We start from the raw sequence: 27,750 nt of genomic DNA, 5'->3' as shown, positions 1-27,750 counted from the left end.
AATTCAGGTACCCCCCACCGCCCCATTCTCCTACAACCTCACTTGTTGAAAACATGTTAATACTGAGAGGCGACGGTTGGCGTGGCCGTTTATTCCAACACTCGGGCCAGGGAAGAAGACCAAGCGGTGATGATGGTTATTTACAGGTGATGATGATGCCGAGCCCATCGGGGCTAGCACTGATGATAGTGGGTGATTACGAAGAAGCGCCGGTAACATAACCCAAAGTACTGGGAGCGTAGTCCCTGGGTCTCACAATGCGTATGGTACATAGGTTGGTTTCGCCGTCCTTTCGTCAATCGAGGCCGTACGAGAAAGCCCCGTTGAGTCGTCCGTTTGCTCTAATCATAACGCGGACTTTGGCAACTTGGGCATGGGAATAATTTTTTGCACTACACTGAGGCAAGCATGATGCTTCCTAAGCTCCATTCATACTGTAACATTTTATCGCTATATATATATTTTTTATTTTTAGTTTAACTTTGCTATTGCTGGCCTCACCTTGTCTACGTCAGCGGTGACTTTGCAATCCTTGCGCCAGCCTCGCGTTGTTCGCAGTTCTCGAGATGACCGAGCGACAAGCGATCCTCTTTGTTTTAAGGCAGTTTTATCGGCACCTGTTACCGTGTTTGTGCCTCGCTCCCCGAAACTGACGCCGTGTGCCCAGCTCGGAAGAGTGTTCCCAGCGGCATCGAAAATTACCCCCGAGCCTTCCGCGCCGCGCCGCAGCCACCAAGGTGTACTGGCTGGCCGTTCTCGGGAAGCGCTAATGCCGCCGCGCAACTGGCCGTAAATCAGCCACGTCTTCGCCACCGGTCAGCAGCGCCAATCCACTCTCTCCCTCTCCCCCTCTCTCTCTACGAACATGCTCGAGAACTCTTGCCCGGCCGCTGCCTTTTCTCTTAGGTCAGCTTAACCCCCAAACTCCGCACACACGTCGCTTTCACCGCTCAACTTTCCCAGCGGGCAACTATTTGAACCCTTCGGTTCGAGCCGACCTACCCCCCACCATCGTAACTATCGCATCTCCACGTCTATCTCAGCATTTGTATTTCTTCGGAACTCATACTCATACATCCGTGCTTTCCCTGCACGTCTTTCTCTGCAGGCCATCTAAAAAAAAGGGCCCCCTTCGGTGTTTAGATGCGGTAAATACATTTTTGTTTATTAATTTCTTATCTCTTTCTCTAGCGGTCGTTTCGGCACGAAATGCTCCTGAGGTACTGGCCCGCGTTATCTTAATTCCGCGCGCGCGCGCGCACATGCACGCACACACACGAACCTCACCCTGGGGCCCAATGGCTTTTTTCCCATCGTCGTTCGCACCCACAGGAGAATCTTCCCGGCCGCCGAGCCTTTATAGGGGCTCTCTGCTCCTCTCCTTCCCCTCACAGAGTTCTTTTTTTTTTTTTTATTCGCTTGAGGATTTTTTTTTCCTTTTCAGGACTTTTCTTTTACGGTCATCGGTGCGTGGCGTCGTGCCGGCTTTTCAATGCTACCTAAGCGATCGTATATACGTCCGCCTTCCAGGAACACCCGCCTGCTGCTGCTGCTTCTGCAGCCACGATCGTTGTAGGCTGCTGCCCTTTCGCGCGGTGTTTCTGTCGTTTTCACTTTTTTTTTTAACGTTCCTTCACTCACCCACCCACCTACCTTTATTACGGTCTCGAATTCCCTTGGGAAGAATTTGGAACTCGAAGAACATCACGGGAGGTACTGCGCACGTTCTTCGTCGTCTTCCTGTTTAGTTTTTGAGCGCTTCCATGTTCGGAGGGAGCGAACTTTAAGAGCTAAACAAAATGCCGAAACGGGAGCGTGAAAGGAATCGAGAGGGCGAGGTTATCGGAGCCGCGTCCTTTCTTGAATAAAGATTCTACTCCCCGACACCCCCTTAAAGGCAGTTTTCGGGTTACGGGCGTCGCCTCTCACCTGTTTTTTTTTTTTTTTACCGGGACTGCCTCTTAACGTTCTTGACCCTCTTACTTACCTCTTCTTTTTTAGCGTTATTCTTCTTTCTTTTCAGTTTGGAAGCGATTTAAGTAGTCTTCTTTTGATTGTAAACCCGTGATGGTCTTCTAATCTCGGCTGTTGAGGTTTAGCGCCCAGGGGAGGATTCTCTTCGTTTTCATGCCCTAAAGCGAAATCTCAAAGGCATGCTTTAATGAATGACATTTTTTCACTGGTGTTTGTTCGAGTTTTAAGCGTACCTCCAAGTTCACTTTCTTGTGATCCCTCGTCCTCTCTTTCTAACACCTACCTTTATCGCCCTTTTGCTCTCTCTACCCCTCTATATCTTTCTGGAAGTTCGGGCGTGCAATTTCGCATGGCTTAGATAAATTTATTATAACCTCCTTAAGTCCCACGTCGTGGTTCTCAAACTTTGCCTTCCTGAGTTGCTGCTGCGAAATCAAAATATTTTAAGATGCTGTTTGGATGTTTCGACCAGTCGTGCCCAGTACTTGCTTAAAGATAGAGCGCAGGAAAGGGAGGCCAGCACAGAGAGAGAGAGAGAGAGAGAGAGAGAGAGAGAGAGAGAGAGAGAGAGAGAGAGAGAGAGAGAGAGAGAGAGAGAGAGAGAGAGAGTATGCAACGTCTACGACGAGGGGTCGACTTCTTGCGCCTGCATTCCCCGAGGAAAGATAAAACCACATTCTCTACACACTTAACGATCATGTTAATGCGTCATACGACATCGTTACTATACTACTTACGCTTATATTTACTGTACTGGGATTCGCCAATTTCCATGGCCTACCTCCTTCACACACGTGTCGAAACCGCCTGATGGACATTGCAGTAACTGACGTAACATGGTGTCCAGTTAATAGGTGTACTTTTGACCAAAAAGTTATGTATTTAAACAAGTCTAAACCGAGTATGACCACGTGCCATGTATCCCCGTGGCGGTATTTGGTTGGGGTAGATGGCTATCCAGATTACTAACGCGACGAACACGCCGACAAAAAAATTGGCCGCGTATCTGCTCCTCTCGTTGCAAATGTCGTCAAAAGACGATAGTCTTTGTAGGAATTTGCCAAGGAAATGCCCCCCTTTGATTTCCCGCTCACCTCTCATGCTGTTCCTGTTCCGTCGCGCTCATCCCAAAGTAAACACACTAAAGGTTTTCTCAAGGCGATGTGAATTTACCGCGTTCCACTGCTACAGGCCGGGTTCCTCGATGCCATCGCTGCAGTACGGCGTAGACGCGCGTGAATGGAGTCGGTCGACTAGAAGGTTTATAGAGCCGCGTGGCCGTGTTCCACGTGCGTTCCAAGCAGAACGTGGAACCTAGCTAGTGGAACCTTCCGTTGCCGTTGCCGCGTGATTTTTCATATGCCGCCAGGAGGTGGCGGTTTTCTGCAGTAGATGTAGAATATCATTTGCTATCGAAAAACCAAGCACACAGGAATTTTTTAATAAAGGAACACTGTAAATATCCCTTGTGTACTAATTTCCTGTCTAATATTTGCGTAATGCCGTGTTCTTCTTCAACAAAGTTGACAAGTATGAACATATAAACCGGGCTTAAACGTTTATATTTGGCTGCGAGTATATAATAGTATTGCGCAGTAAGGATTTTACTTTGGCCGGGTGGCTGAATCGAGTTACAGACAGACAGACAGACATACAGACATACCAAAATTTCTAGGTTTAAGTAGCCCAAGAAAGAATATCGTCTTTAAAATGCTTCCTACAAATTGACGACATATTATAAGATGTTGCGGCTACGAGCAAATGAGGAAATACACAAATGATCAAGCACCGTGAGTTACGCTCTGCACGCACAAACTTGTCGAAATATCGTCAGGGTCATTTAATCAGCCGGCCGTCCCGACATTTCGTCATCTCGTATGTAGGCTGTCGGTTGTATACGCTACCGTTCTTTTTTTTTTTTCGAGTGGTTCTACACAACGTCCCCGTTCGACTACGTTCGGTAGTGCGCTTGAACGGGCGCTCAGGAAAATCGATAGTCTTATCGGCCGGAATGCCCCCCCCGATCGTGATGACCTCGGCGACTCCACCGGGGTTTTCATCGCTCATAAAGGCTTCGTAAATCATCTTCGGGAGCAAGACTTGTCCGGGCGTCAAGAAAGAAAAAAAAAATGACGATAGAGAGACAAGAGAGATGAGGCCGCTCGCGACCGGTGGACGAAAAATAAAATTCGATATGCGGCGCTTGCGAAACTCCGCGCGATAAAAGCTCGCGCCAGCGAACAAAACACATAACGCAAAATACAAACTTTGTTGTTGAACTTCGTAAGGGCCATCATCGCAAAAATTAAGGAAGAAATTCTACCACGACGTGCAGAACGGCGAAAAAAAAATTTGCACAAATGAGCGCGGACAGTAGGAGAAGAAGCTATAATGGTAGGAAACTATATGTACCGAAGAAAACCATTAGCCGTACTCGGGCACGGGAAACCAGATGCGAACTTTAAGGACCCATTTTCCGTTCGCTCCTCTTCTTCTTGCTCGTCCACGCCGTTCCTCCAGTTTCGAAACTTTTCGAACAGCTTTGCCTCAGGTATTCGTCGTAGTCGTTCCACGAAACCTGCGTTCTCGACGCCACCATGCTCCCAGAACGCACCTGGGGCCCCGACTCCCACGTCAGATCCTGGAGGGGAAAAAAAAGGAGTTTGTAAATAACAAAAAATACGTGTCTTTTACTCTGCGTAAAGCACCAAACTCTTACTCGTAATAGGTAGAACGCTCTAAAACGGAAGCAAAACACAAATGGTCGGGGAGGGAAATTTTCACTGACGAGTACTTCCTCCACGGGATATGAAACTGCGCTGTCTGTTTATTTTTTATTTCGCTACTCAGCCTTCACAATTTTTTTTTTTCTCCCAAGTTCCTGAACGTTTGTTCTCATCGTACTATTTTATTGATATTATTATTGCGCCGCCGCCACCGCCGCCATTATGAATATTGCCCGAGACACGGGCGCGTGAGAATACTTGCAGCGGCTGTATTCGTCGGGCGTCTGGCGCCTACTGCCTTATCACTGCCGCCCGGTCAGTGGCCTCGAATATTGGACGACGCTGCCACCGTTCGACGTCTATTTTGTGCGTTGTATTCTTGCGAGTCGTTGCGAGCCAAACAAATGAAAGCCTGAGCGCTGCTTTTAAAATAAAAGGCTAAAATAGGCCCGAAGAATTTTAGCCTATGATATTTTCTTTTTTGTTGGAGCACGTGTTGCCTCTTTCTATTAGAACAAACGGGTTCCGGATATTCAAGACGATCGTCTGAAAAGCCCCAATGGACGTGAACGTTAGAAAAATAGTAGAAACAGTCAAACTTTTCCGATTTTTTTTTTTTCAAAGCTACATTGCTTGTAGCAGTGCACGACGACTTTTATGAAGCTGCCAATAGCAGGGCGACCTAGCTACTTCTGTAACTCTAAGTACTGTATAATCCGAGCTTATGCGCCAACTACTACTGTCATTGCTTACTGTACATAAAAACTGAGGGATTTACGACGACCAAATACTGTCTCAAGCAATCTAAATGCCAGTGTTTTGTTTGGCTGTCTTCAGTGCTCTCATTGCGTTATTTTCGGGTCTACTGTCTTTCTTTAATTCCCATTCGCTACCCTTTTCCCGCCTTTCTTTACTTCTGTTATGGTTTTTATATTTATTTCCCTACATCTGTTTGACAATTTACATGTTCCTTCTTCTCTTGTGTATCTTTTTTTAAATTTCTTCCCCCGTCCTTTTGGCTTTCATTTTCTTCCTCGCTTCTTCCTATCCTTACTTTCGGACTCCTTCTAAACCGTTTTTATTTTTTACCCTTTTGTTTCTTAACTCACTCTCTCTCTCTCTCTCTCTCTCTCTCTCTCTGCTGTGAAAAGCTTCTAAAAATTGAACGACGTATCGCGACGTTATCACCACTCAATTTCAACAAGCGTTCTACGCGCAGGAGAGGCTGTAATTCATCCTCAATCACCGTCAAACCCTGCACCACGAGCGGTCATGAAAGGGAGCGCATTTGAAAGTGCGCCCGACTCACGGCACCTATTGATCTTTTAGCGTAATACGTCGCTAACAGAAGCGATTCGTTTTCGCGTATGTTGGTCTCTTTTATTTGCCTGCCCAGAGTAGCTTCGAGCAGATCCTGGGCAGCCGAAAACTGCCCCGGGCATAGAAAGTCTGTGAAAAAAATTAAATGCGGGTGTGCTTGGAACTGCTCCGAACTACTCTGAGCAGGCGAATAAAGAAGACCTAGTGTGCGGTCCCCGCTAACCGGCATCCTGACTAGCGCCACCTACAAACGCAGTGGAGGAACTTCTCGTGCGTCGCGCCCTAATTGGCGGCGTGTGCATTTACGTCTCCAGTGATGTGGGTGCTTACCTCTTTTTATGACGTAGACGCATACCTCAAAGATATTCACTTCCCCCAGCCAGTTTAGAACCATGGAACCACTGACCGCCAAGCGAGCACGTCATGTTCTGTGCGAGGGAAGCTGAATATTTTCTGTAAGCAAGGAGAGGATTTTCTGTAAGCAAGGACGGCTGCGCATTGCTCATTGCTGTGGACGCCGCGGTTGCTAGAACGGCCTGAATGTAAGAAATGAGCGTGTCATTTGGATCATTTCGATTAAATGGGAGTGGCAATTAAGACCGTCGTTGCTTATACGTGATGTCTTCTAATCGCGCATGCTGTGTGGCCCCAGGGTTGATGAGATGCGCTGAATAAAATTTGATTTGCTTGCACGGAATTGTAATTAGATTGTATCAATTCGTACAACACACGTTGAGACCAGCAGCAGTTTAATATTAAATGGCATTTAATTAACTCTAAATAAACCGTTTCGAGTCTTATGGTGTTTGCATCTTTCTCCTCCGTGTGCGCATATTTGTCGGCTGGGTTTCTTTGCTTTTCGAGCGTATTTGTGGCGCAAAGACTCGTCAAAACTACGCCAAACTCTTCTAAAAGAAAAAAAAAAAGTCGTAGGCATAACCTCGAAGGTCGCCGTCTCCTTCCTCAGCCGTCGCTGTCTCTCAAGTCCGCTCATTTCGGGCACGAGCTAGTAGTTCAGCCCGGTTGGCGGGCCACTGGGGGAATACTCGATTAGGATGCTCGTTGAGACGCGAGGAATTCAATTTCGCGCCTCCCGGCGAGTACAGTCGTCTGCGGCGGCACGGCGAAGAGACGCTGTGGACGAGAGTTTATTCTCTCTTTCGCTCCTTGCCGTCACGGAGGCGCTGTTTTTCTCCTTGAATATGCGTAACGCCGAGATGAAGGCGCCGAAAGTGGGTACGTAGGAGCTGGGCCTGCTGGGTGAGCGAAAACTGGAGCACCTTCCTCCCACGCCAACACTATTGCTTCTTTCTCGGGCTCTGTGTGTGTACACGCGCAGCGACTGGATCGAGAGTATTTTTTTTTTTGCTCGTCTGTCGTTCCACATCTTATCTACCATGATTTTGATTTCCTTCTTTGTAATATTTTGCGCATGTTTACCGCGGCTGCGGTTAAGTTGTGGCCTTCGAAACGAGCTTTCATTTTCGTTAGTGGGACATTCTTTTTTTTTCGTATTTCTGCGTTTACGATACTTACAAAGTATACTTCTGTCAAACTACGGTTTTTTCGCGTTCTTTCGCACCGAGGCGTGTATTTCGTGTTCTTGATTGTTTTTTTCACCGGGAGGCGCGATGCTTTCTGTTCCTCAATTTTCCGCGAAACTCTTTGTTCTTTACCGTATCCTGGCTAGACACGCGCTCGCCGTAGTGTCTGCGTTTCTTCGCGATAGTAAATACGAAAATGGGAGCAAAAACAAAAAAATTTAACGGGCGGAGGGGGGAGATGGTGCCGTTGCTATACTACCAATTTCCTTCTTCCCTGCGAAATAACAAATAAAATCCCCCTATTCCTTTGTCTTCTTTCTTTCTTTATTTATTTCTTTTCTACGCTTTCGTTGTCGTGTATACGTGACGCCAGTGTCTGCAGCTGCTCGTTGTGTTCGCAGCGTCTTGGCCGCGCTTTTCGCCGGGCCTCGTCGCTTCGTCTCGCGAACTTGCGTTTTGTCGTTTGCCCGCTGATTGCCGCTTTGTTTCTTTCTTGTTTTTTTTTCTTTATCTGACTTGCGTCTGCAGTACTTCGGGCACCCGCGTTCCTTCGCATTCTGCTTCCAAGTAGCGCGGCGCAGATTTGAGAAGCCGTTTGTTTTACGATCGCACGACGAGTCGGCTGCGCGTGGCTGCGCCCTATCACCGACTGTATTAGCTCGCTTCGTTTTCCCGCTGGCCAAACTTCGCGGCCTGTATCTTTCTCTTTCACGCTCCGAGGGCTGCGCACACGGAGAAATTTCGGGAATCATTTTTTTCCCTATGCCGTACGTACTTCGCCTTGTTTTGTTTCGATATGTCATTCTTGTTCGAATCGCTCTCCGGTGTATGCTTTACGTTGTTACCGTTTTCAATTTATGATAACTTTTAGTTTTTTTCAACACAAAGCTGTTTTAATCCGAGATGCACAAAGATTTGACTGTCGTTCCATCCGTCCCGGAAATGACGCCAGTACAACGAAGCAAGCGTCCTGTAAAGGGTGCACCTCTGCACACAGGGTCTTCTTGCGGGGAAGCAACCTTTAGAACCGAAGACAACGTTATACTTATAGTTGTTCGTTTTCGGGTTTTATATTTTAACACGAAAGTGTTTTGCGCCGGGATACGCCAAGATTTCACTGACGTCATATCCGTCACGGAAATGACGCCAGTACACCTTTGCCGAAGCGACCCGCCAGCAGGATGTCGCTCGCCAAGCACACCCACAAGACAGCCGCCGACCCGCAAATCATGCTCAGCTGCAGATTTCGCCGCACATATCACTTTCGTGTTTTACCGATGCCTCTGACAGGGGAATCAACCAGAGTTTTTTTTTTCCTTCCGCGGGGAATTCAGGCTCAGTTTCAATTCATTAAAGTCATCTTTGCAAAACCCTGTCGGGTAACGATTCGTGACAGGCACAGTCGGTAAAGCGTTTTGTCTATAACACGGCTTTTAGTACTTCCGACCTTCTGAGGTGTTGGCTTGAAATAGTTTACAGAAATTCAGTGCACCGTTCTGAAGTCTACGCGAACAACTTCAGTCCCCGACACTTGTTTGAAGGGTATCCGTCAGCACTTTCTTCTTAGCATGGCCAGTTAAAGTAGAAATCGCTGTTATACACAAGCGCTTTACCGACTGTACGCTGCGGGAACCTACTATACCCGTGTAGTTAAAAACGATTCCGCAAAAAAATATAAAGAAATCTCGAGAACATGGCAAGTGGTATTAGGGTCCCGCTTATCGCGGTCACGTACGGCTCAGTGATAGGGAGAGGTAACTGCACAACCACGCCCTCCTGATCCAACCTTACGTGTTTTACGGCAGATAACTGAGCAGGCGTGGGGTTTCCGGCACCTATTCCGAATTCTCTCTCTCTCTCTCTCTCTCTCTCTCTCTCTCTCTCTCTCTCTCTCTCTCTCTCTCTCTCTCTCGCTTTTGCGACCTCAAATCCGCTCGGGGGTGAAGGAGGGGGGGGGGGATGCAAACGTGGGCCGGTAAACTCTGTGATAACTGACCAAGTCAGGCATACAGCAACAGAAAAAGAGACAGGGAATTTTTTTCCCTCTGTGATACCAGGTGCCCGGTTCACGAAGCAACCTGCCTGTACCGCATTTTCCACTACTGCAGAGAAGTAACATTGTAATAGTTGGTATGATCATCATCAGTTGGGACTCGCGAAGAAAACACCGGTGTTTGTCGGCATTATTCCCTTTGCTGTGACTGGAAGCATTTTCTTTTTTTTATCGATCTGGCCGGCGCGTATGAACTCCAAATAAATAAAGGTTTATTTTCTTGTCTTGAAGCGCTTGATGTGTCTTTGTAAATACACATTGTGTAAGTTGTCTTTCCTGCAGTGCGCTTTGGGCGTAATGATTTGGACTTTGATCTTTGATTTTTGTCTTTGAAGGCATTGGCTCTCGACCAAAGAAAGCATCGCGTTTCAACCATCCTTCACTTCACCGACGATCATCATCGTCACAAAAAGTTGGCTTTCCTGCAGTGTGTTTTGGGGAAACGTCGCAGTCAGTGAGGCGTCGAACGCTTCGGCTTAAGAAAAGCATGGACAAATGGGTGTTCCCATAACGAGAGAGAGAGAGAGAGAGAGAGAGAGAGAGAGAGAGAGAGAGAGAGATAGAGAGAGAGAGAGAGAGAGAGAGAGAGAGAGAGAGAGAGAGAGAGAGAGAGAGAGAGAGAGAGAGAGAGAGAGAGAGAGAGAGAGAGAGAGAGAGACCCCGACTCCTCGGAGTTCGGTGCACTCTTTTCGGCCTTTATGCGAAGCCGTCTAGTCCCACTACTCCCTGCAGGAGCTGTACTAAACGTGATTTCCAAACTATGCACTGGACGCGGACACCTTTCTGTTCACACCGAGGCCCGGGTCTAATATGCCGCATCCATTAATAACGAGTAGTCACCACATTAACACCTAGCGGTCCCCAGCACCCCGTCTCGCACGGCCGTGTTTATTTTATTGGCCGGTCATTTTGACCCAGTTTACTACATCATTGCCTTTTCCTGGGTTGCGCACGGCCCATCGCTCTTTCTCTGTCGTCTTTTGTCCGACCATACTTCGGCGCGCGTGGTGAAATCCCAAATTCACAGCTCCCAATGCGCATCGCTGACGTGCGATGGTTTATGCGAGCCATAAAGCGCTATCGGCGCCAACGCCACCGCCGTGCGCCCGTGGCGGCGTCGTCCCGCGATGTTCTTCTATCTTTCATTCGTGCCGTTTTGCGCACGTCGGATCGTCCAGCCGCGCAGAGGTGTTAGCGGTGGCCGTATTTACGGCTGACGTGACGCGACACAGTTCTCGCCGATACAAGTTCGCTCAGCGAGAGCGAACCCCAGAGGCCTCTTTGGGCGGCTTGGCTTGGCTCGTTTCTGGCTACCAGGACGCGGCGTCCTGCTTTAATTATGCATGGCGGCCTTCCTTTCCGGCCTAGCGGTTGGCGTAGCTCGTTGGGGATAGAGAGGGTCACGTGTGGGCTCTGCCGACGTGACGACGGTGGCCACGCTCTAATAGAAAGCGTGCGATCATAATTCGGCTTTCCGACCACAGGTCCAACTCGTGCCTTATCTCCGCCCTTCTGCTCAATCTCTTTTTGCGCTTTTCTACGACTCCCTGTACTGACAGACCCATGACTGGGCTCAGAGCAAGGTAACTCGTCTGCTGTTGGTCGCTTGCTCGTCTTGGCTCAAAGTGGCTGTATTTAAATCAAGCCTATTCTTGACTCCCTGGTTATATTCGTCTTCTCCAATAGTCCCAATACTCGATGCTTCGGCCTCACAATAACGTGTGGTGAGCTGACACGTGACGTTTGACTCGAACTCGTAAAGCAGGCTCAAATAGGAAAGACTGAAATGCACACTACAAAGGTAAACCGCGCGATTCCAGTGAAAGAAAACGAAGCAGTAAATAGATTCTTTTCTTTTATTTTTCAGTTTAGGTGATACTCAAGGAGGGTCGCAATCTCGACGCACTGGTGCTTTTCTTCTTCCCATTTATTAAGAAAATTAAGCTGTGACGACCGGAAATCGGAACTGCGTCCTTGTGGACGCTATACCGAGATGTCTCGTTCCCGATCGCAAGGACGCAGGTTTCTTCGCCTGCCCGTGGTGTGGAACATAAAGGGTACAATAAACTAAATTAAATAACCTACGCCATGAAGTTTTCGGTATGATTGATATGGAACAAATAGTGGCAACCAAGAAACAGACTTAGTTCGAAGAAGTTGAACAAGACGTTTAAATAAGGCTGTTAAGCATGCCTGGTAGCCCACTAGCGTTAAAATTGGCAAGAGTTACCGATGTGCTGCGAGCCGAAAAATTAGAGCACCCTAGCAACGCAATCTGCAGGTAGCATAGATATGTTTCAGCGCACGTGTAGTCACTTCATTGGCCGCAAAACTACGGCAGTTGGCGCTATATAAGGGGGGGGGGGGTAATGTTTACAGGAAAATCGCTAGTCTTCTCCATTTGCAACACTATTGGATCACGTGTGCGTCGTCCTCGGTGTGCATTTATTTGAAGATGATGATGACGATGACGAAAACGGTGATAAAGACGATGATGATGCCCTCGATGTGTTCGGTGCAAACACAAAAACGATAGATTGGCCAGGGCTGACTTTTTTATGGTTTTAAGTCTTGAGCTCCTGTTTTGCTCTATTAACAAATTTTGAATGCAATTATATATATCCCATTTTGCAAACCCCAAATTCGATGCGCCAATAGATAACATAAGTGGAATAAAAAAAGTCAACCCCAAACGCTCAATCGGGTCCTTCAAAAACAGTTGTCTAGCTGTTGAGAAACGTCGGCAGGCGAGAAAAAAATGTTCGATTGTTTCAGGGACCTGGCACCGCACACATAGTTCCGTAGGTGAAAGTCCTGATCTGAACAGACAGAAATTAAGCCTGTGAATCCTGCAGCGCAGCTTGGTGAAGGTCACCCCGCGTCGCTTTCCTTACCATCGTTTTCTTTTTCATCGTCTTCCACTTCATCTCTCTGTTTCGGTGTAGTTTTTTAATTATTATTATTATTTGCAGGTAGTTGATTAGCTGTGTTTATAAAGCGTTTTCCAATACACCTGCGCGGGTATGTGCACTTTCAGCATGCAACATAGTGCTAGAAAACACCGGCACAATCTTTCTCCGATGGCTCGCGCCCACGATTGACAGGCTTCATGCATCGCGACGCGAACCTTCACGTGCCGGGCATACGCTGCAGCGGAAAGAATGTTCTCCAACCCAGAATGAGTCAGCGCAGAAAGAAGCAAAACTGCTCTGGCTTTAATTTTTTTGCTTTTTTTTGTCTTGCGTGTCCCAGAAGTCACGTCCAGGCGCGTGCCACCGCTTACATGATCTTTTTTGGCGAACCCGCTCATCTCTGAAAGCGTGCTGTAACCGGTAATAGAGGAAGAGGAAAACATTTGGAAGGAACGTTCTAGACCCTATTGGCGATAATGGAGAGAATGTGCTTTTACCCGGCTTTTACATTGAGGCCTAAAAGTTATTCATGATGACAAACGGTATCCAACGTGGATCAGACATAGTCGAGTCATAGGATCAGACGCGGCTATATATATATCTCGAGCGGGTTACTAAATACCCCAGGCAACAGCAGATGTCTGTTGCAAGCAGAAAAAAGTAGGCAGGGTAAATTTTTTAACTCTGGTGTTTATTCTAATTTTGAGCACTTGCAGACGACATATAATGAAAGGCCGCGGACAAACGAGCAAAACAAAGTCATCAAAAACAGCTATTAGAAATTTGAACACTTGGGGACCAAATATGGATAACGAAAGGTCTCACACAAACGAACGAAACAGTCTCCAGAAACAGTTCCGCAGAAGCAGCGCAGAAAGAACACAGTCAGGAGGGCAATGAAGAAAACGAAGAAAAAACAGCAGCTCGCTGAGAAACACTAGATGACGATATACAGTACAGTCGAGAGCCCCCCCCCCCCCCCCCCCCCCAAAAAAAAAAAGTTGAACAAGAAAGGAGCAGAGAGCGATATTGAAAATTTAACAGCGCGGCAATGAAGCCGGAAGTAGCATTACTTAACACATCTCAACAGTTCATCAGAAGGGTAAAAAAACACAATTTAACAGGAAAATATGAACAGGCAATAAATGTACGTTAACACAACTCAACCGGAAAGTATATAATAAGAAAGAAGTGGAAAAATAATCAACACAAAATTCAGCAGCAATGAAGCCGGAAGTAGCATTACTTAAAACAGTTGAACAGTTTAACAGAATGGTAAAAAAAAAACAATTTAACAGGACAATATTAATAGGAACCGAAAAATGTGAACAGGAAATTAAAAAAAAAATGTACGTTAACACAACTCAACCGGAAAGTATAATAAGCAGGAAATGAAAAAAAATCAACACAAAATTCAGCAGCAATGAAGCCGGAAGTAGCATTACTTAACACAGTTCAACAGTTTAAAAGAAAGGTAAAAAACAATTTAACAGGAAAATATTAACAGGAACCGAAAAATGTGAGCAGGAAACTAAAAAAATGTACGTTAACACAACTCAACCGGAAAGTACAATACGGAAATGAAAAAAAAAAACACACAAAATTCAGCAGCACAGCAATGAAGCCGGAAGTAGCATTACTCAACACAGTTCAACAGTTCAACAGAAAGGTAAAAAAAACCATAACACAATTTAACAGGAAAATATGAACAGGAAATTAACACAACTCAGCCGCAAAGAACAATCAGCCGTAAATGAATAAAATAACCAACACAAGACAACGAAGAAAAAGATAAGAACACTCGTTACCAGTGAATTAAGAGGAAGAACAACACAACTTAAAAAAAAAACACAAATAAAGAAAAAAATAAAAATAAACAAGGAATGAAAAGAAATAAACAATTCAGCAGCGAATGAAAATAGAACAAACACAACTTAACAAAAAAAACTAAGCTAAGGGCAAGACAATTTACCACGGAATTAAACTAAGAGCAACAACGGAAGTCAACAGCGAAGTAAAATGAAAAAAAAAAAAAAAAAAAAACAAGACCAGACAGGTCCGACGGGGAACAAAAAAGTCAAGAGCAGAAATAATGATAAAAGTTTAAAGCAGTCGCACGGGGAATTTTAGAAAGTCAACAACTAATTGAAAAAGGAAAGAATAGGAAAGAATAAGCACCAGAGTGGTTGAAAATGCAGAGCTCACGAGCACAGCTGGCCGCAGTCCCTGACGACGATTTTTTTGGACGTCTTCCCAGACTGCGATCCGAAGGACTCGATCTTCTTGACAACGTCCATGCCCTCCACGACGCTGCCGAACACGACGTGCTTGCCGTCCAGCCAGGCTGTCTTAGCAGTGGTGAGGAAGAACTGAGACCCGTTGGTGCCAGGGCCCGCGTTTGCCATAGAGAGGATGCCCGGGCCGGTGTGCTTGAGCTGGAAGTTTTCGTCGTCGAACTTGCCCCCGTAGATAGATTTGCCGCCGGTGCCGTTGTGGTTGGTGAAATCCCCGCCCTGGCACATGAAGTTGGGGATGACCCGGTGGAAGGTTGAACCCTTGTAGCCGAATCCCTTCTCCCCCGTGCACAGGGCCCGGAAATTTTCCGCTGTCTTTGGAACCACGTCGGCACGCAGCTCCATGACGATGCGGCCCAGACTCTCTCCACTGGCCTCGACCTCGAAAAAAACCTTTGGGTTGCCCATCGCCTTTCCCGGTCTATAATCCTTCCTCGCTGGTGAAACTCCGCCTTGGGTTCTTCGGGGCGGCGGGACAAGGTGACGTGGACAACCGCCTCCGCTGGCTTCTACTCGGGCTCTGCGCGTTGGCCGAATTCGATGCGCGAGGCCTCGTGGAAGAAGTCAGCGCGAGGCGGGAAGTCGTTTTCGTCTTCATCACCTGCTACAAAAGCGCCACAGCGAAAAAGAAGACAAATGTTGAGCGTTAATTTCTGTTAGCCGTTCGGTTTATACGCATAAATATAATTTTAACGCCGGAACGTTCTAGAATTACCGCTGTAGTAAGCTTGTTTCGCTTTTTTTTTTTCTTAAAATTTGAAATGTTGGTTGCGCCCTCATGCGGCCGCGCTTGGCAATTCCAAGTGATTCTGCAATCGTCTGCATGGATCGTCTGCTAGCGACTGTTGTCTGCTCCTACTCTCGGCGAAGCACGGGTTGTTAGGAAGAGCGTTTCGAACGTTTTGCGGAGCCCATCTGTTCGCCGCGGCGCAAACAAAGGACAATAAGACGCGACGGCTGAGTCCTTTTGTAAACAATGTAGTGCAATTGCCGGTGCGACCTTTATGAGCAGCTTTTAGAGGCGCTGGATGAACAAATGGCAAGAGCAATTCCGCTGTGCTAGCACGCATGCAACTCAAGCTGCTTAACATCATTGCATGCGAATCGTAGTTCGGGGGCTTTTCATTTTCACGAAATTCCCGAGAAGCAAAAAAAAAAAAAAAAAGAAGACAGCGCTTCCTTTCACACAGAATCATCACCTATGTATTATGGAGGGCGCACTGTAGTGAAGATTGCAGATTAATTTAGGTCGTTTTGACTTCAACGAGGGATTAATTCTCTCACACGCTGGCACATTTTATATTTCGCATCGATCGAATATTCACACTGTCATGGGCGCGAAATGCGCACGGAATCCAGGGAATTACTGCAGTATGTATTTCTTTTACGTCGGGACATAGGCACTCTCCATCTGTCTGTATTTGCCCAATCGACACGATACTAAGTGCAAGCGCGGATTTTCAGAAGCCATGTAAAAAGATAATATTAATAAACTTCCCTACCCACTTGCATACGAGCACAGTGATACTTTGCGGAAGGTCACCGCCTCCCCCTTTTAATTTTTTCACATTTTTTCAGCGGGCTCGCAGCGTCAACGAAATGATGTTTAGGTGTACCCGCGAGAATTAGTTGGCCAAGACTAACCAGAGCCAAATGCGTGTCGCTGCCCCATTGATAGAAAAGAAAAAAATTGTCTCCCGTGCTACGAGACTTAATTACCATTTTTACTGAATGAATTATCAACTAATACATTAATAAAATTTTAATGAAATAAGCGTTTATTTTCAGGAAATAGACTGTTGTTTCATTCATTCATTCAGCCAATGGTGCTGTCACACGATATCACTGCCCTATTCCCAGAGAAGGTAAAAAATTCCTCCCACGGGTCAAAATTGGTCGAGGCTAAGCAGAATTAAATATGTGTTGCGGCCCCATTTTTGTTAAATTAATTAATAAAATAAGAGTGTATAAAAAATACTTGTTCATATAATTTATTCCTTCATTCAGCCAATGGGGCTGCGATATGTGTCGCAGCCCCATTGAAAAAAAAAAAAAAAAAAAAGAATGGTCTCGCGTAACCGCGGAACTACATTTCCCGAGGCTAAGCAGACCAAAATATGTGTCGCAGCCCCATTTTTGTTGAATGAATGAATAAAAAATACCACTTGTGTGGCAGCAAAATTGGCTGGAAAGAGAAAAAAAAAACGCTCTCGTCGTGGCTAAGCAGACCTGAATATGTGTCGCATCCACATTGGCTGAAAGGAAAAGAAAAGAAAAGGAAGGTCGCGAGATTTCTTGACTGGCGCGTGGCACGTGGCGGGGAAGGGGAGCCTGCCAGTTAAGGCTGAAATTTGAGGTAGTTGGTTTTTACTTGAATACATTTTGCCAGCGAAAACAATACGAAGCAAACTGTCAGTCTGAGGCTCGCTGCGATGGAGCAGTGCGTAGCACGTTCCCGAAGAAGGCGCCCCGATCCGTGGGCCCCGTTCTTAAAAGAGAGGTGGTGTAGCTTGCCGGCACGTGTTAGTGCGGGGTAGTAGCGAGTGCAAAAGGGGGAAAATCAGCGAACCAAGAGGCGTCACACACCTTCGATTTTCCCTCGCGCTTAATGGCTTCCTGTAGTTTGTCATGTCCTGCTTGTCTGGCAATACAAATTCAGGCCATGGACCCGCCTATGATAGGTGGGTTCATTTGCTCGTCGTAGGGATAGATTGAAAAAAAAAATCGAGCTAATGAAACGTACTGGCACGCTCGATGGTCGTGTGTCTTATTTTTACGGTCCACTTGAATTGACCTTTTATGAAGGCCACGAAATGTGAAGATAAACTATGGTAAAAAAATACCCGACAGAGGCTACCGTGGGTATAGGTAGGTTATTCAGTAAGATAGCCAAGATGAATTTGTTACAGAAGCTTGTTCTATACTTGCAGTATCCGAATAGACGTGCACAGCCATAGTTGCTTCCCGAGTCATATACCGATGGCATGTTTACCATAGTTAAATTGTAAAAGAACTGTCCCCGTGCTGTCCTCTCTTTAAATGGTGTGGGAGTAACAAGAGTTTATTTCAGTTTAGTAGTAGTAGTGGTGGTGGTAGTAGTAGTAGTAAATTTATTTTGTCCAAACGTTGTTCTGATTGTGCCCCTGAGTTATTCACTCAGTTCTCTAGACAGGGTGCCTCCCGATGTTTTGTGAGCTCGGTGTCTTCAGCCACTGGGCGAGGGCTTCTTGCGCGAGAGGAGCTGGGCTATAGGGAGCTCCCTACTGGGCTAGAGATGGCAGCTCCCTCTCTGGGAAGTATATGTTACGAAGGATGGGATGAGTTCTTCTACGTGATGCCGGCATGACTGGGCATGACCAGATGATGTGGTCAAGTGAGGCTCGTTCTAGAAAGCACAACGGGCAAGCGCCTTTGTATTCCGAAGGATACCTGGTGGATATAAGACGGGGAGTGGGGAATAATAGCGTTTGAAGCTGCCTGAGAAGGACTGCTCTTCTGCGACTGGAAGATGGATGCGGCATTGGGAAACAGGCATGATCCTGGCGGAAATGGTCGATGATATCGCCGAAGGTATGGCGTGGTTAAATTAGATCAGTTAATATCAAGCCTGTGGAAGTAGTGCCAGAAACAGAATTGTGCGCACCCGCTCAGGGGGTGGACTGGGCCGGGAGATTACTTAATAAAACCGTAAAGAAGACAATCAGAGACAGCTAAAAGTCTTCGTCGTCTTTCTTGGCCCATCTCACTCGCACATGAGCCTGATATTGAGGTTGGGGTGATTCCCCACCTTTCCCACTTGCCTCTTGCCCTGTAAGCGTGGGACAGACTTAGAAGAGGCAGAATTTAACGGCAAAATTTGTTACCAACCGTAAAAAACATATTTACCGTTGGAACTCTGCGCGGTTTTGCTTGTACTTAACGAAACACGGTAAGGAGGATATGCTTCTAAGTCACAGGGCTTTTATCTGTCTAAGCTGTCATCTCAGCAGTGCGGCATCGAAGGTTCTAGCCACGTCTATGGCTGCGCACAAGAAAACCCGCCAAATCGGTCTCAGAAACGGGAGTATTCATGGCGACCATTCACCTTAAAGGGGTTTATTCAGAATTTCGAACGGGGGGATGGGAGGGGGGGAGGCGAAATCCTCCTGGGGGGAGAGGGTTTTGGGGGGCTGTTGGGGTGTGGGTATAAATTCCTGGGCAGGTAGCTCGTGGTTGTGGAAACTTTTTGGGGGGGTATCGAAATCCTTCTTGGGGGGGAGGAAGTGTTCGGGATGGGGGAGCATAAATCCCTGCCTTAGATGACGCGTAACACGATATTTCATCGCAAATGGGACAGTAAACGCAAAAGCGAACGCGAGAAGCGGTGAATCATATAAGATATTATGTACTCAACTTCCCAGGTATTCTACTCTTATTCATTTGAAGTTATCGGATGTTTCAGAGAACACCCTGCCATCCCTTCTGTAGACACCTTCAGTGTTTACCATTCCGAACCTCTTGTAAACCCCTTCATTGGCCCAAAAGTATTGCAGACCTTTCGAGGCTAGAAAGCTGTGCGCATGTTGCCAACAAGAAAAAAAAAAGCCGAGCAACGACTACAACCACTCGAAGGTGGATCCAAACACCCGTGATTGAAACCACTGGAAGGCCCAAGTTAAGACAACACTGACGAACTTTATTCTGCACACAAACTTAAGGACCTCTTCCACCACCAATCAGCAAGAACTAGAACAGGTATGCCTACTACAAGGTTCGCCAAGGCAGACCCTGTAGAGGCGACCCGACCCTAGCAGTCTCCTGGCGCCGTCCCAGGCTGTCCTGACTTTGTTCCCGATGCCGCGGCCGCGGCAACCGCCTTCTGCTTCAGCAAGGTCCAGTCGAAGACGTAGTCGTACTGGTGGTTCAGGGTGCGGAACAGGATGCGGAACATCTGACGCAGGTACTTGTAATCCGGCATCTCCTCGAAGCGCAGGCCGCGGCAGTAGTTCAGGTACGTGGAGAACTCGGCCGGGAACCCCTTGCAGAGCACATCGACGGGCGTTGACATCTTCTTTTCGCTGATCTTCTCGTACTTCTGCTTCTTGGTTGCCGCCATGAGACCCTGCCATGGAAGGCAGCCCCGGTTGAAGTAGACAAGCACGTAGCCCATGGACTCCATGTCGTCCCGGCGACTCTGCTCGATGCCCAGGTGCGCATTGATGGAAGCGTACCGAGCCGTGCCTATGAGGTTCTTGTCTTCTCGGTACGGAATGTGCTGCTTGTTGCGGGAGTTGCGGTACTTCTTGGCCAGCCCAAAGTCGATCATGAACAACTTGTTGCACTGGCCACCGATTCCCATGAGGAAGTTGTCAGGCTTGATGTCTCTATGGATGAAATTTTTGTTGTGGACGTACTCGACGTGGGTGATCATCTGGTCAAACAGCATGAGCACCGTCTTCATGGTGAAACGCCTGGAGCAGAAGTTGAACAGGTCTTCGAGGCTGGGGCCAAGGAGGTCCATGACAAGGACGTTGTAATCCCGTTCGGTGCCGAACCATCTTGTGTTGGGAATCCCTTCGTGGCCTTGCAGGATCTTGTACAGCTTGCTTTCGTACAAAAGCTGCGGGTGCTTCGCCTTAGTGAGCTCCATTTTGACGGCGACCTCCTCGCCATTCGCCATGCTGATTCCAAGGTAGATGTCCCCGAATGAACCGCTTCCCACTTTGCGAACCAATTTGAACTTTCCTCCGACTATGTACTCGGCCCTCGACGACTCACCCGCGCTAGCCATTGCCATGTACTTGAAGATCACTGCGTCCACGGGAAAACTTGATCGAGCACAGAACCGTTCACAGAGCCATTCTACGCCCAGCGCGCCGTCATCTTTTCAACGTGTCGTCCTGTTAGAAACCCTGCCTCGTGGCGATATGGCACTTTCGCGACGTCACTACACGTGACGTCGTGACTTCGTGACGACGTCGTAACAAGGCTAGCGCTATTTAACAGCGTCTTTCAAATTCTGCTTGAGTAACTTGCCGTCTGCACCTCAGAGGTAGTCCACAAGGCGAAATTGTTTCACGCTAACGTATCGATGGCGCGTACTCACTTTTGGGGATTAGCCAAGACAGACAGAGCACCTCGTCCTGAAAATTGTTTAAGAAAAAACCTAGAGGAAAAACGAAGTAAGGAAATGCTTGGAAAGGAATGTGAAAATATTGTTGTCAGGTGATTTCGTGTTTCTTTCCCCTTCTAAGGCTCACAATGCGCAAGCCATACGTGCTTCACGAGAAGTGAAACATAGCGTTGAGAGTAGCAGATAGGCAAAAATTTCCACGTGCGCGCGTGGAACACGGCTTTCGAATGAAAGGGTGCCAACAGGAGAAATAAAACACAAACGCAAGACAAGCGCGAGCAGCTCGTGGCTCCACGAGCACTCTGAGCCAGGGGAAGCAGTCAGCCTGTTTGGTGTTGGGCGCTGCCAAGAAGAGATTGTTGTTGTTTTTTCACTCATGCCACATACCCACGTGTGGTATTGACCAAGAAACAGGGTAGCTTTTCAGGGCTAACGCTCCCACTTCATTGCACATGAAATGAATCTGTAGAACTGAAGTGAAATAAAAACTAGCGCGAGATTCGCGCCGCGTCTCGGAACCCACCGGGCTTACGCAGGCCTGAATAAATGTTGTTTCTCTCTCTCTCTCTCTCTCTCTCTCTCTCTCTCTCTCTCTCTCTCTCTCTCTCTCTCTCTCTCTCTCTCTCTCTCTCTCTCTCTCTCTCTCTCTCTCTCTCTCTCTCTCTCTCTCTCTCTCTCTCTCTCTCTCTCTGAACGGAAAGTGATTCGAAGTCGGGTTTACCACCAGTTTCTTCGCGGGCTATAATGCTTGCGTCTTTAAGCCACGTAGCTACACACAAGTGTCTCCAGGAATTTTTTTGTGAACGTCAATAATGCTGTCCAGCGTACTAATTAGCGAGCCGTTCTGCAAATCCGCTGAATGATACTCAGACGACATAGTTATCATCATCATCATCATCATCTGCTTCTGTAATTGTTACGTTTGTGGCTTATTTACTCCTACCCTACTCCCCCGATGGGAGCATTCCATTTTCATCAGGGGTGTCACTCGAAAACGGTTAGAAAGAACCCTACCTATCCCCCACAAGGACTTGTATGCACAAGTTTCACAAACACTCAGAAAAATTCAGACCAACATTTCTCCACAAGTCTAAATTGGCGCTTATGTTTCCTAAAAAATTCAGTGAGGAATACTCTAAATGCAAAGACAAAGTCAGTATTTTCGTTGCTCACGAAACTGCCCGAATAATCTGGCAGACACACTGCAGAATGACATACACGCCTCGCTCGAAACTCGGGAGGCGGTCCTGGCCAGCCACGCTCAAGAGGACCAATTAGAACTGATCCGTAGAGCCAAGGCCGGAGCTATTGCCACCGGAGTTCTGGACATATAAGACTCCGCCCATAGTTCCACCCCCTTTATCCCTCTTCCCTGCTTCACAATACAGTACATGGTGATAACGAAGTCATCATCGTCGTCTTCTTCCGCTATCCAAAAGACACATTTACTGAGCTTTCACGTTAGGCAGAATATCCCGACTTCGGGCAAACACCGATTCCTTAGCCGCCGAGAAACATGAAGACGGAGAACTAACGTTATTCGACGTAAGCATCCAGAGTCTAATTTTCTTAAACCGACACGCCCCGCTTACTTGCAGAATGAGTGCAACGGACTCACTGCCTGCAACTTGTAGTCCTTGGGCATGTGGCATCTTCTCTGTAGCCGGGAGATTACTGGCCACCCACCAAAGTAACGCTGGACCCCGCACAAGACGAGACGCAACGGAATGGGAAGCCATCCGGCATCCCTAAATGCCGAGTGGACCCCACGCTGCCCTCATCCGCTTAGTGTCCGCCCCGACGGTTGGCGAGCCAGGGCGTAAAACGCTTAACGGCTGCTATCCGGCCCCGCTGAGCCTCCTTACGCCCTTTCCTGTCCGCGTGGGCCTGCGCCGTATCAAAGAGGACGGGAGCGACGGCGATGAGAGAACGCTGATGCAGGCGCTCCGGGGCTGGCTTACGGAGTCTGCGTTCTCATCCGGTCTCTCAGCGGCGGTGAGATTTGCGGCAGGGGCAGCGCAGCCTGACGGATACTTACCTGGATGGCTTCCTAATTGCAGCAACGTCGTACGCGACTGGCCGCTCCGCGGTCGAGTTACCCGCCTGCGAGCCCGTTTCGTCTTGGTATCTCTGCCTCTTCCGCTCCCCCTGTTGCCATAGGGCTGGGTGCACATTAGCAGGGTGCCCCGGAGTTCACACATGCACTCCAGGAAGATAAGGAGTCAGCACCTGTCGCCACTCTGCTCCGCAGGTTTCGCTGCTTCGTAAGTACCTTGAAGTGACAATATTCGTGTCAGCTTGCAGGGCTCTTTCCTTAGTGATCCCGTTCGCTGAAGAGAATGAGCCATGCCCTTCATGTCAGCTCAGAGGGGACTGTTATTTTATAAAAATTATTGAAACCCGCCCCGGTGGCTGGGTTGCTAATGCGTTGTGCTGCTGAGCATGAGGTCGCAGGTTCGATCCTTGGCCGCGGTGGCCGTTTTTCTGATGGAGGCGAAAAGCACAAACACCAGTGTGTACGAGATTTCGGCGCACGTTAAAGATCCTCAGGTGGTCAAAATTAATCCGGAGCCCTCCACTACGGCGCGCCTCATCGCCTGCGTTGCGTCGGCGCGTTAAACCCTACAATCAATCAAATAAAGATCCTTGACAGCTCCCAACCAAGCATGCCTTCCATAAATTAGCTTTATTTTCAGTCACGCCGTATGAATTTGTTGAGCTTAGGCCAAAGGAATTTCCGTTTATCAGTTTTCTCGTTCCCGTGAGGATATGAGATTCGTGCTTTGCAAAATGTTTTAACAGCATTGAAATGCTTCCCAAAGTTTGTCGTGGGACGAGTTTCGCAGTGAGCTCCAGCTTTCAAGGCTTGCAGTGTGCACTGCAAATTCAAATTCGAGAATACAGAACGTTTTCAAGTCATTTCAGTGCTTTGAAGCTGGTTCGAGAGTATACGGGCTGTTTGTGAAGTTGCGTGCAAACGTGGGAGCGTACCGTTGCTTGCTCTTGTTGTTCTTGTTCTGCCGGCACTCCACAATCGCGCGTCAACATTTAAAACGTCAATGAATATGTCCCGTTAGTTGTATACGGGGTTTACTGGGCTACCTTGAATTTCGTGGTGTGCACGTTGCTCAATGTGTAGTTTGCGATGCGTCGTTTTTACTTCCCTCAAGTCAGAAATGGGCATATTATAACATTGTCAGCGGGGCACGAGCCTAAATTGTGCCTGAAGAGCACGTCGTTTCAATCAAGGTTAATAAAAATGCGATTTAAAGGTGTGGTAGTTTCGTAGGAACAGAACATTGAGACAGGTCAGAGACGTTCCGCCCAAAGACACGGCGGGGTCAGTTTTTGTAAGTGTATGAGGCCGACTGTAAAACCAGTACAAATGTGGTTCAGACTGCGTTCAGAGTGTGTCCGAGTGCAGCCAGTGCACCCATTCAGAACACTGTGCCTTGTTTTATTTTCTTCTCTCTTTTTTTGTGGCGGAGTTTCTTCCCTCAAAGAAGAAAACAATGAACAAGACAAAAAGTGCGCTGGAGACCACCGGCCGGATCTCGGGCGCTTATCTCTCCCCAAAAGAGAAGAAAGAGTGGCACCAGTGAGGCGTCGCATTCGCCGGGTTCCGTACGGGCGTGGCAGAGCTCCAGTCCGGTCGTGCCGGGTGTTCCGGCGCCAGCCCGATGTCACGTCACTTCCGCTTCCTGTTCACCGGCTATCTGGTCACTTTCGGGAATTGCGTTTCTCTCGGTCTCGCGCTTTTGTCTTCTCCCCTCCACCTTTTCTCCGCTCCTTTTTCGGAAACTCGCGAAAAGCCTCGTTGCTCTCGAGATTTCGGGCTTTTATTTCGTCCTCTTTTCTTTCGTTAAAAGTAAGAAAAAACTTCGTCCCGTCGGCTCAGTGGCGCATACGCCCGTTTCGGCCCACGTTTCGGGGTAGCCGTTTTTTTTTTTTATTTCTCGCTGGCAGCTGTGACGCCGGCTCGCATGAACTTCACTGGACTTCCATTTTATGTCCCTTCCGGGCAGTTGTTGTTGCCTACGCTTTGCCGGTGAAACACATTCAATCGCGCGACAGCTTTCACAAAATGCGACGAACTGGTCTCCGCCGCTTCGCGATAAGCCATTCGACATTCGGACGTTCCGGCCAGGCCTGCGTGTGTACCGGCCAATAGCATCGCGCTATTTGCTCTTAGTACGTCACGTGACCGGTTTCTTCACCCCTGCAGTTGCAGCCTATTCGTGACTCCTCGGTGAAGCACCTTCGTCAGCTTTGTCACGTATTTTGGGGCAGTGTCAGTGTAACGAATGGCGTAGCTCCTGGGTCTATCTGCGTACACACTTTCGAGAACCCCCGAACGGTTTTACGTGCTTCTTCGTGCGATGAGAAGAGCAGGTTCTGTGTTTCTACAAGAGTCTTCGAGCGAGCAATTGCCGAACTTGGTGTGTGTATGTCGACTTTTGTTCAATGAAGTAAGCAACTCATTTCGTCGAAGCTTATAAGTTCCATGTTTCTTCCTCTGTGCCAGCCGCTCAACTCTGTGCCTATCACAGGAAACTAAGCTCATTGTCTCACTTTAGGCGACCTGTGCTTTCTAGCGGTTTGCATTTAGATACCAGTATTATTTTCTTTTCTTCACTGCAAGCAGAGTCCCCGCAGTCTTTATCCTGACTGTAAACAAAAATATAAAGAAAGGCGAGTAGCTGCAGAAGTGGTGCTACTTGGACGTGTTAGTCGAATCACTTTAGATGGCACCCTCTACTATCGCCGTTGATTACAGACTGTCGATAGAGTTGGAAGGACTTAGACACGTACGGTGGTTGGCAAAGGTCCCCCCTCTCCGATTCTTTACGGCATCCAGCTATTCTCCTATAAAACATCTTGTACTGTATATTACTGTCTGGCGAGTATAAACTGCATAAACGAGAAGGAAACTTATTTGTAACTAAAGGCGTTGATGGCGTTTCTATTCTGAGACGTTCTTTACAGTAAGCTGAAGCGTCTGTAAAGTCGTCGTTTAACGATTACAGCGCTTTTCGAGATGTTCAACAAAGGATGGAGACATTGTATACCTACAAATGGTAAAAAAACAATTAAAAACAAAAACGAAATTGAAAATCACGCGTTAAAAAGAGGTTACGAGTAAGTGAAGCGCACATCTTACGTCCCAAGTGCGGCATATTCCTAAAACGCTAGGCCTGTAGTCAACCAGCACGAACGACCGGGAAAGAGCAGACATGCAAACGAGGTAGGCTTGCACAAAGCCGCCGCTATTAAAAATACGAATTTGAAATCGGTAGGGAGGGGGGAAATAAGAGCAGGACTTCAAGCACGACTATTACTTCGTGCCGAGGTCGCTCCGGTGAACATTCTTAGCCCCCACTAATGGAATTCTAATGGCTGCGCACGACGTCGTAAGGCGCTGGTTGTTGAAAACCTACGGTCTTCCTCCCATCGCCGTCTCTCTCCCTCTTTCCTGCGATGGGTCGAGAAAGATGTCTCTTCTCCCGCGCGTTCCTGCCTTTATTACTCGGCCCCTCCGTGGATTCCCGTGAGGAGCGTACGCCTCATCCTTAACAAAAGCGGAAGTACTTCACATAAAGCCAAAGTCTTCGGAGGAAAACATTTTGTTCTTACTTTCTAATTGACTCGCGACACGGTGGCGACGTTCCCGGGTGCAACATTTTCAATTCTCGGAGGATCCCAGCTGCGGAAGAGACAGAGATAACGATTAAAAAATAAGGTGTGCGTCTGGAGGTGGGAGGGTAGGGAAGGGGGGGGGGGGGGGTGCGGAGAAACAGGTTCCCACGAAGCGAGCATTAAAGGCCGATTTCGGCTTCTGGTGTCACTACTCTATGCCTGACTTCTGCACGGGCATTACCGTCCTCCTTATATTGTGAGATTTTTTCGTTGCACCTGAATAGCCGGGAAGCGCGGAATCGGAGGTGTTCTTTCCTCTTTTGTAGACCTTGAAGCCGGCTGTTCTTCGAGGCTCATCTGTGGTCAAATAAAAATATAACTGAACGCAATTCCTTTTTAATGCGATCAAGGATTGTCTCCTCTGTGGCGAGTTTTCATGCGTATTTACCTTTCTTGAAAACAACCACGCGCCTGCGATGGCCTGAGGTCTTCATTTAATTCGTTGTGGTTGTCATCCCTCGGCGAGACGGGATTTTTAACTCTCATGAGTTACCACGTCGTGTCCCAAAACCCCTCGCAATTTAAGGCGGTACTGGCTTTTGGGGTTTGGGTTTTTAACATTCTAATACCATACTTTTTAAATTTCATCGCGATCACCAATGTGTTTTTAGATTCAGGGCCCTTTACACCACGTATGCAACAGTTTAGTAAATTCCATGCTTACCCCACACATGCAGCATACGTTTATACCTTTTAACCGCAACCTGATTGAATGGGATCACACAGCTTAGTCTTGGCGCTCTTTGGCCACAGACTCCCTTGGGCCACAACATCTAAATGCTACTACAATTCGTTGTGCTGGACTTTCGGCCTGCCAAGAGTGGGCAGTGCAGAAGATCTTGTTGTAAGACCAAATTTTCAAGGCTTGGCAGAGCTGACTGATTGACTACGTCTTTATTGGTGGAGTCGCGTTGGTTGTTCCTGGCATTAGCATCTTCTGCGGCTGGAATGAGGAGTTGAGTTGGAGCACTGGGATTAAAAAGATTGCATAAACAAACGGCTTCTCCGCGATAACGTAAGTGGGCCGTTTCTGAGCCTCACGCAACTTGAAAGACACGTCTGTTTGGGAGACTGCGCAATCAAATTATATAAAGATCCCCATATAGAAGGATTGCTTG

At 47.7% G+C, this 27,750-nt stretch overlaps 2 protein-coding genes and 1 pseudogene across 2 annotated transcripts in view; 1 reads left to right on the top strand and 2 right to left on the bottom strand.

The window, feature by feature from the left end:
* The window catches only part of LOC144153178 (calcium-activated chloride channel regulator 2-like), a 452,168-nt gene that overhangs the window by 276,112 nt on the left and 148,306 nt on the right, over nt 1–27,750 (top strand). The window lies entirely within an intron of this gene.
* LOC144153726 (peptidyl-prolyl cis-trans isomerase pseudogene) lies at nt 13,200–15,537 on the bottom strand (annotated as a pseudogene).
* On the bottom strand, nt 19,118–20,722 carry LOC144151545 (casein kinase I-like). The gene has a single exon (XM_077682645.1). It carries the CDS (start codon nt 20,597–20,599, stop codon nt 19,610–19,612), a length of 990 nt encoding a protein of 329 aa, XP_077538771.1. The 5' UTR covers nt 20,600–20,722; the 3' UTR covers nt 19,118–19,609.

The sequence above is a fragment of the Haemaphysalis longicornis genome, unplaced genomic scaffold (genome assembly GCF_048455015.1).
Source record: "Haemaphysalis longicornis isolate Haplotype H1 unplaced genomic scaffold, Haemaphysalis longicornis Haplotype H1 scaffold_9, whole genome shotgun sequence".
NCBI classification, from domain to species: domain Eukaryota; kingdom Metazoa; phylum Arthropoda; class Arachnida; order Ixodida; family Ixodidae; genus Haemaphysalis; species Haemaphysalis longicornis.
The sequence above is the reverse complement of the archived record's forward strand: the minus strand, read 5'-3'. Positions and strand labels throughout refer to the sequence as shown.

What these genes read in the sequence shown, in the direction of transcription:
- LOC144151545 (XM_077682645.1), bottom strand. Translation starts at nt 20,599, where the DNA reads ATGGCAATGGCTAGCGCGGGTGAGTCGTCGAGGGCCGAGTACATAGTC.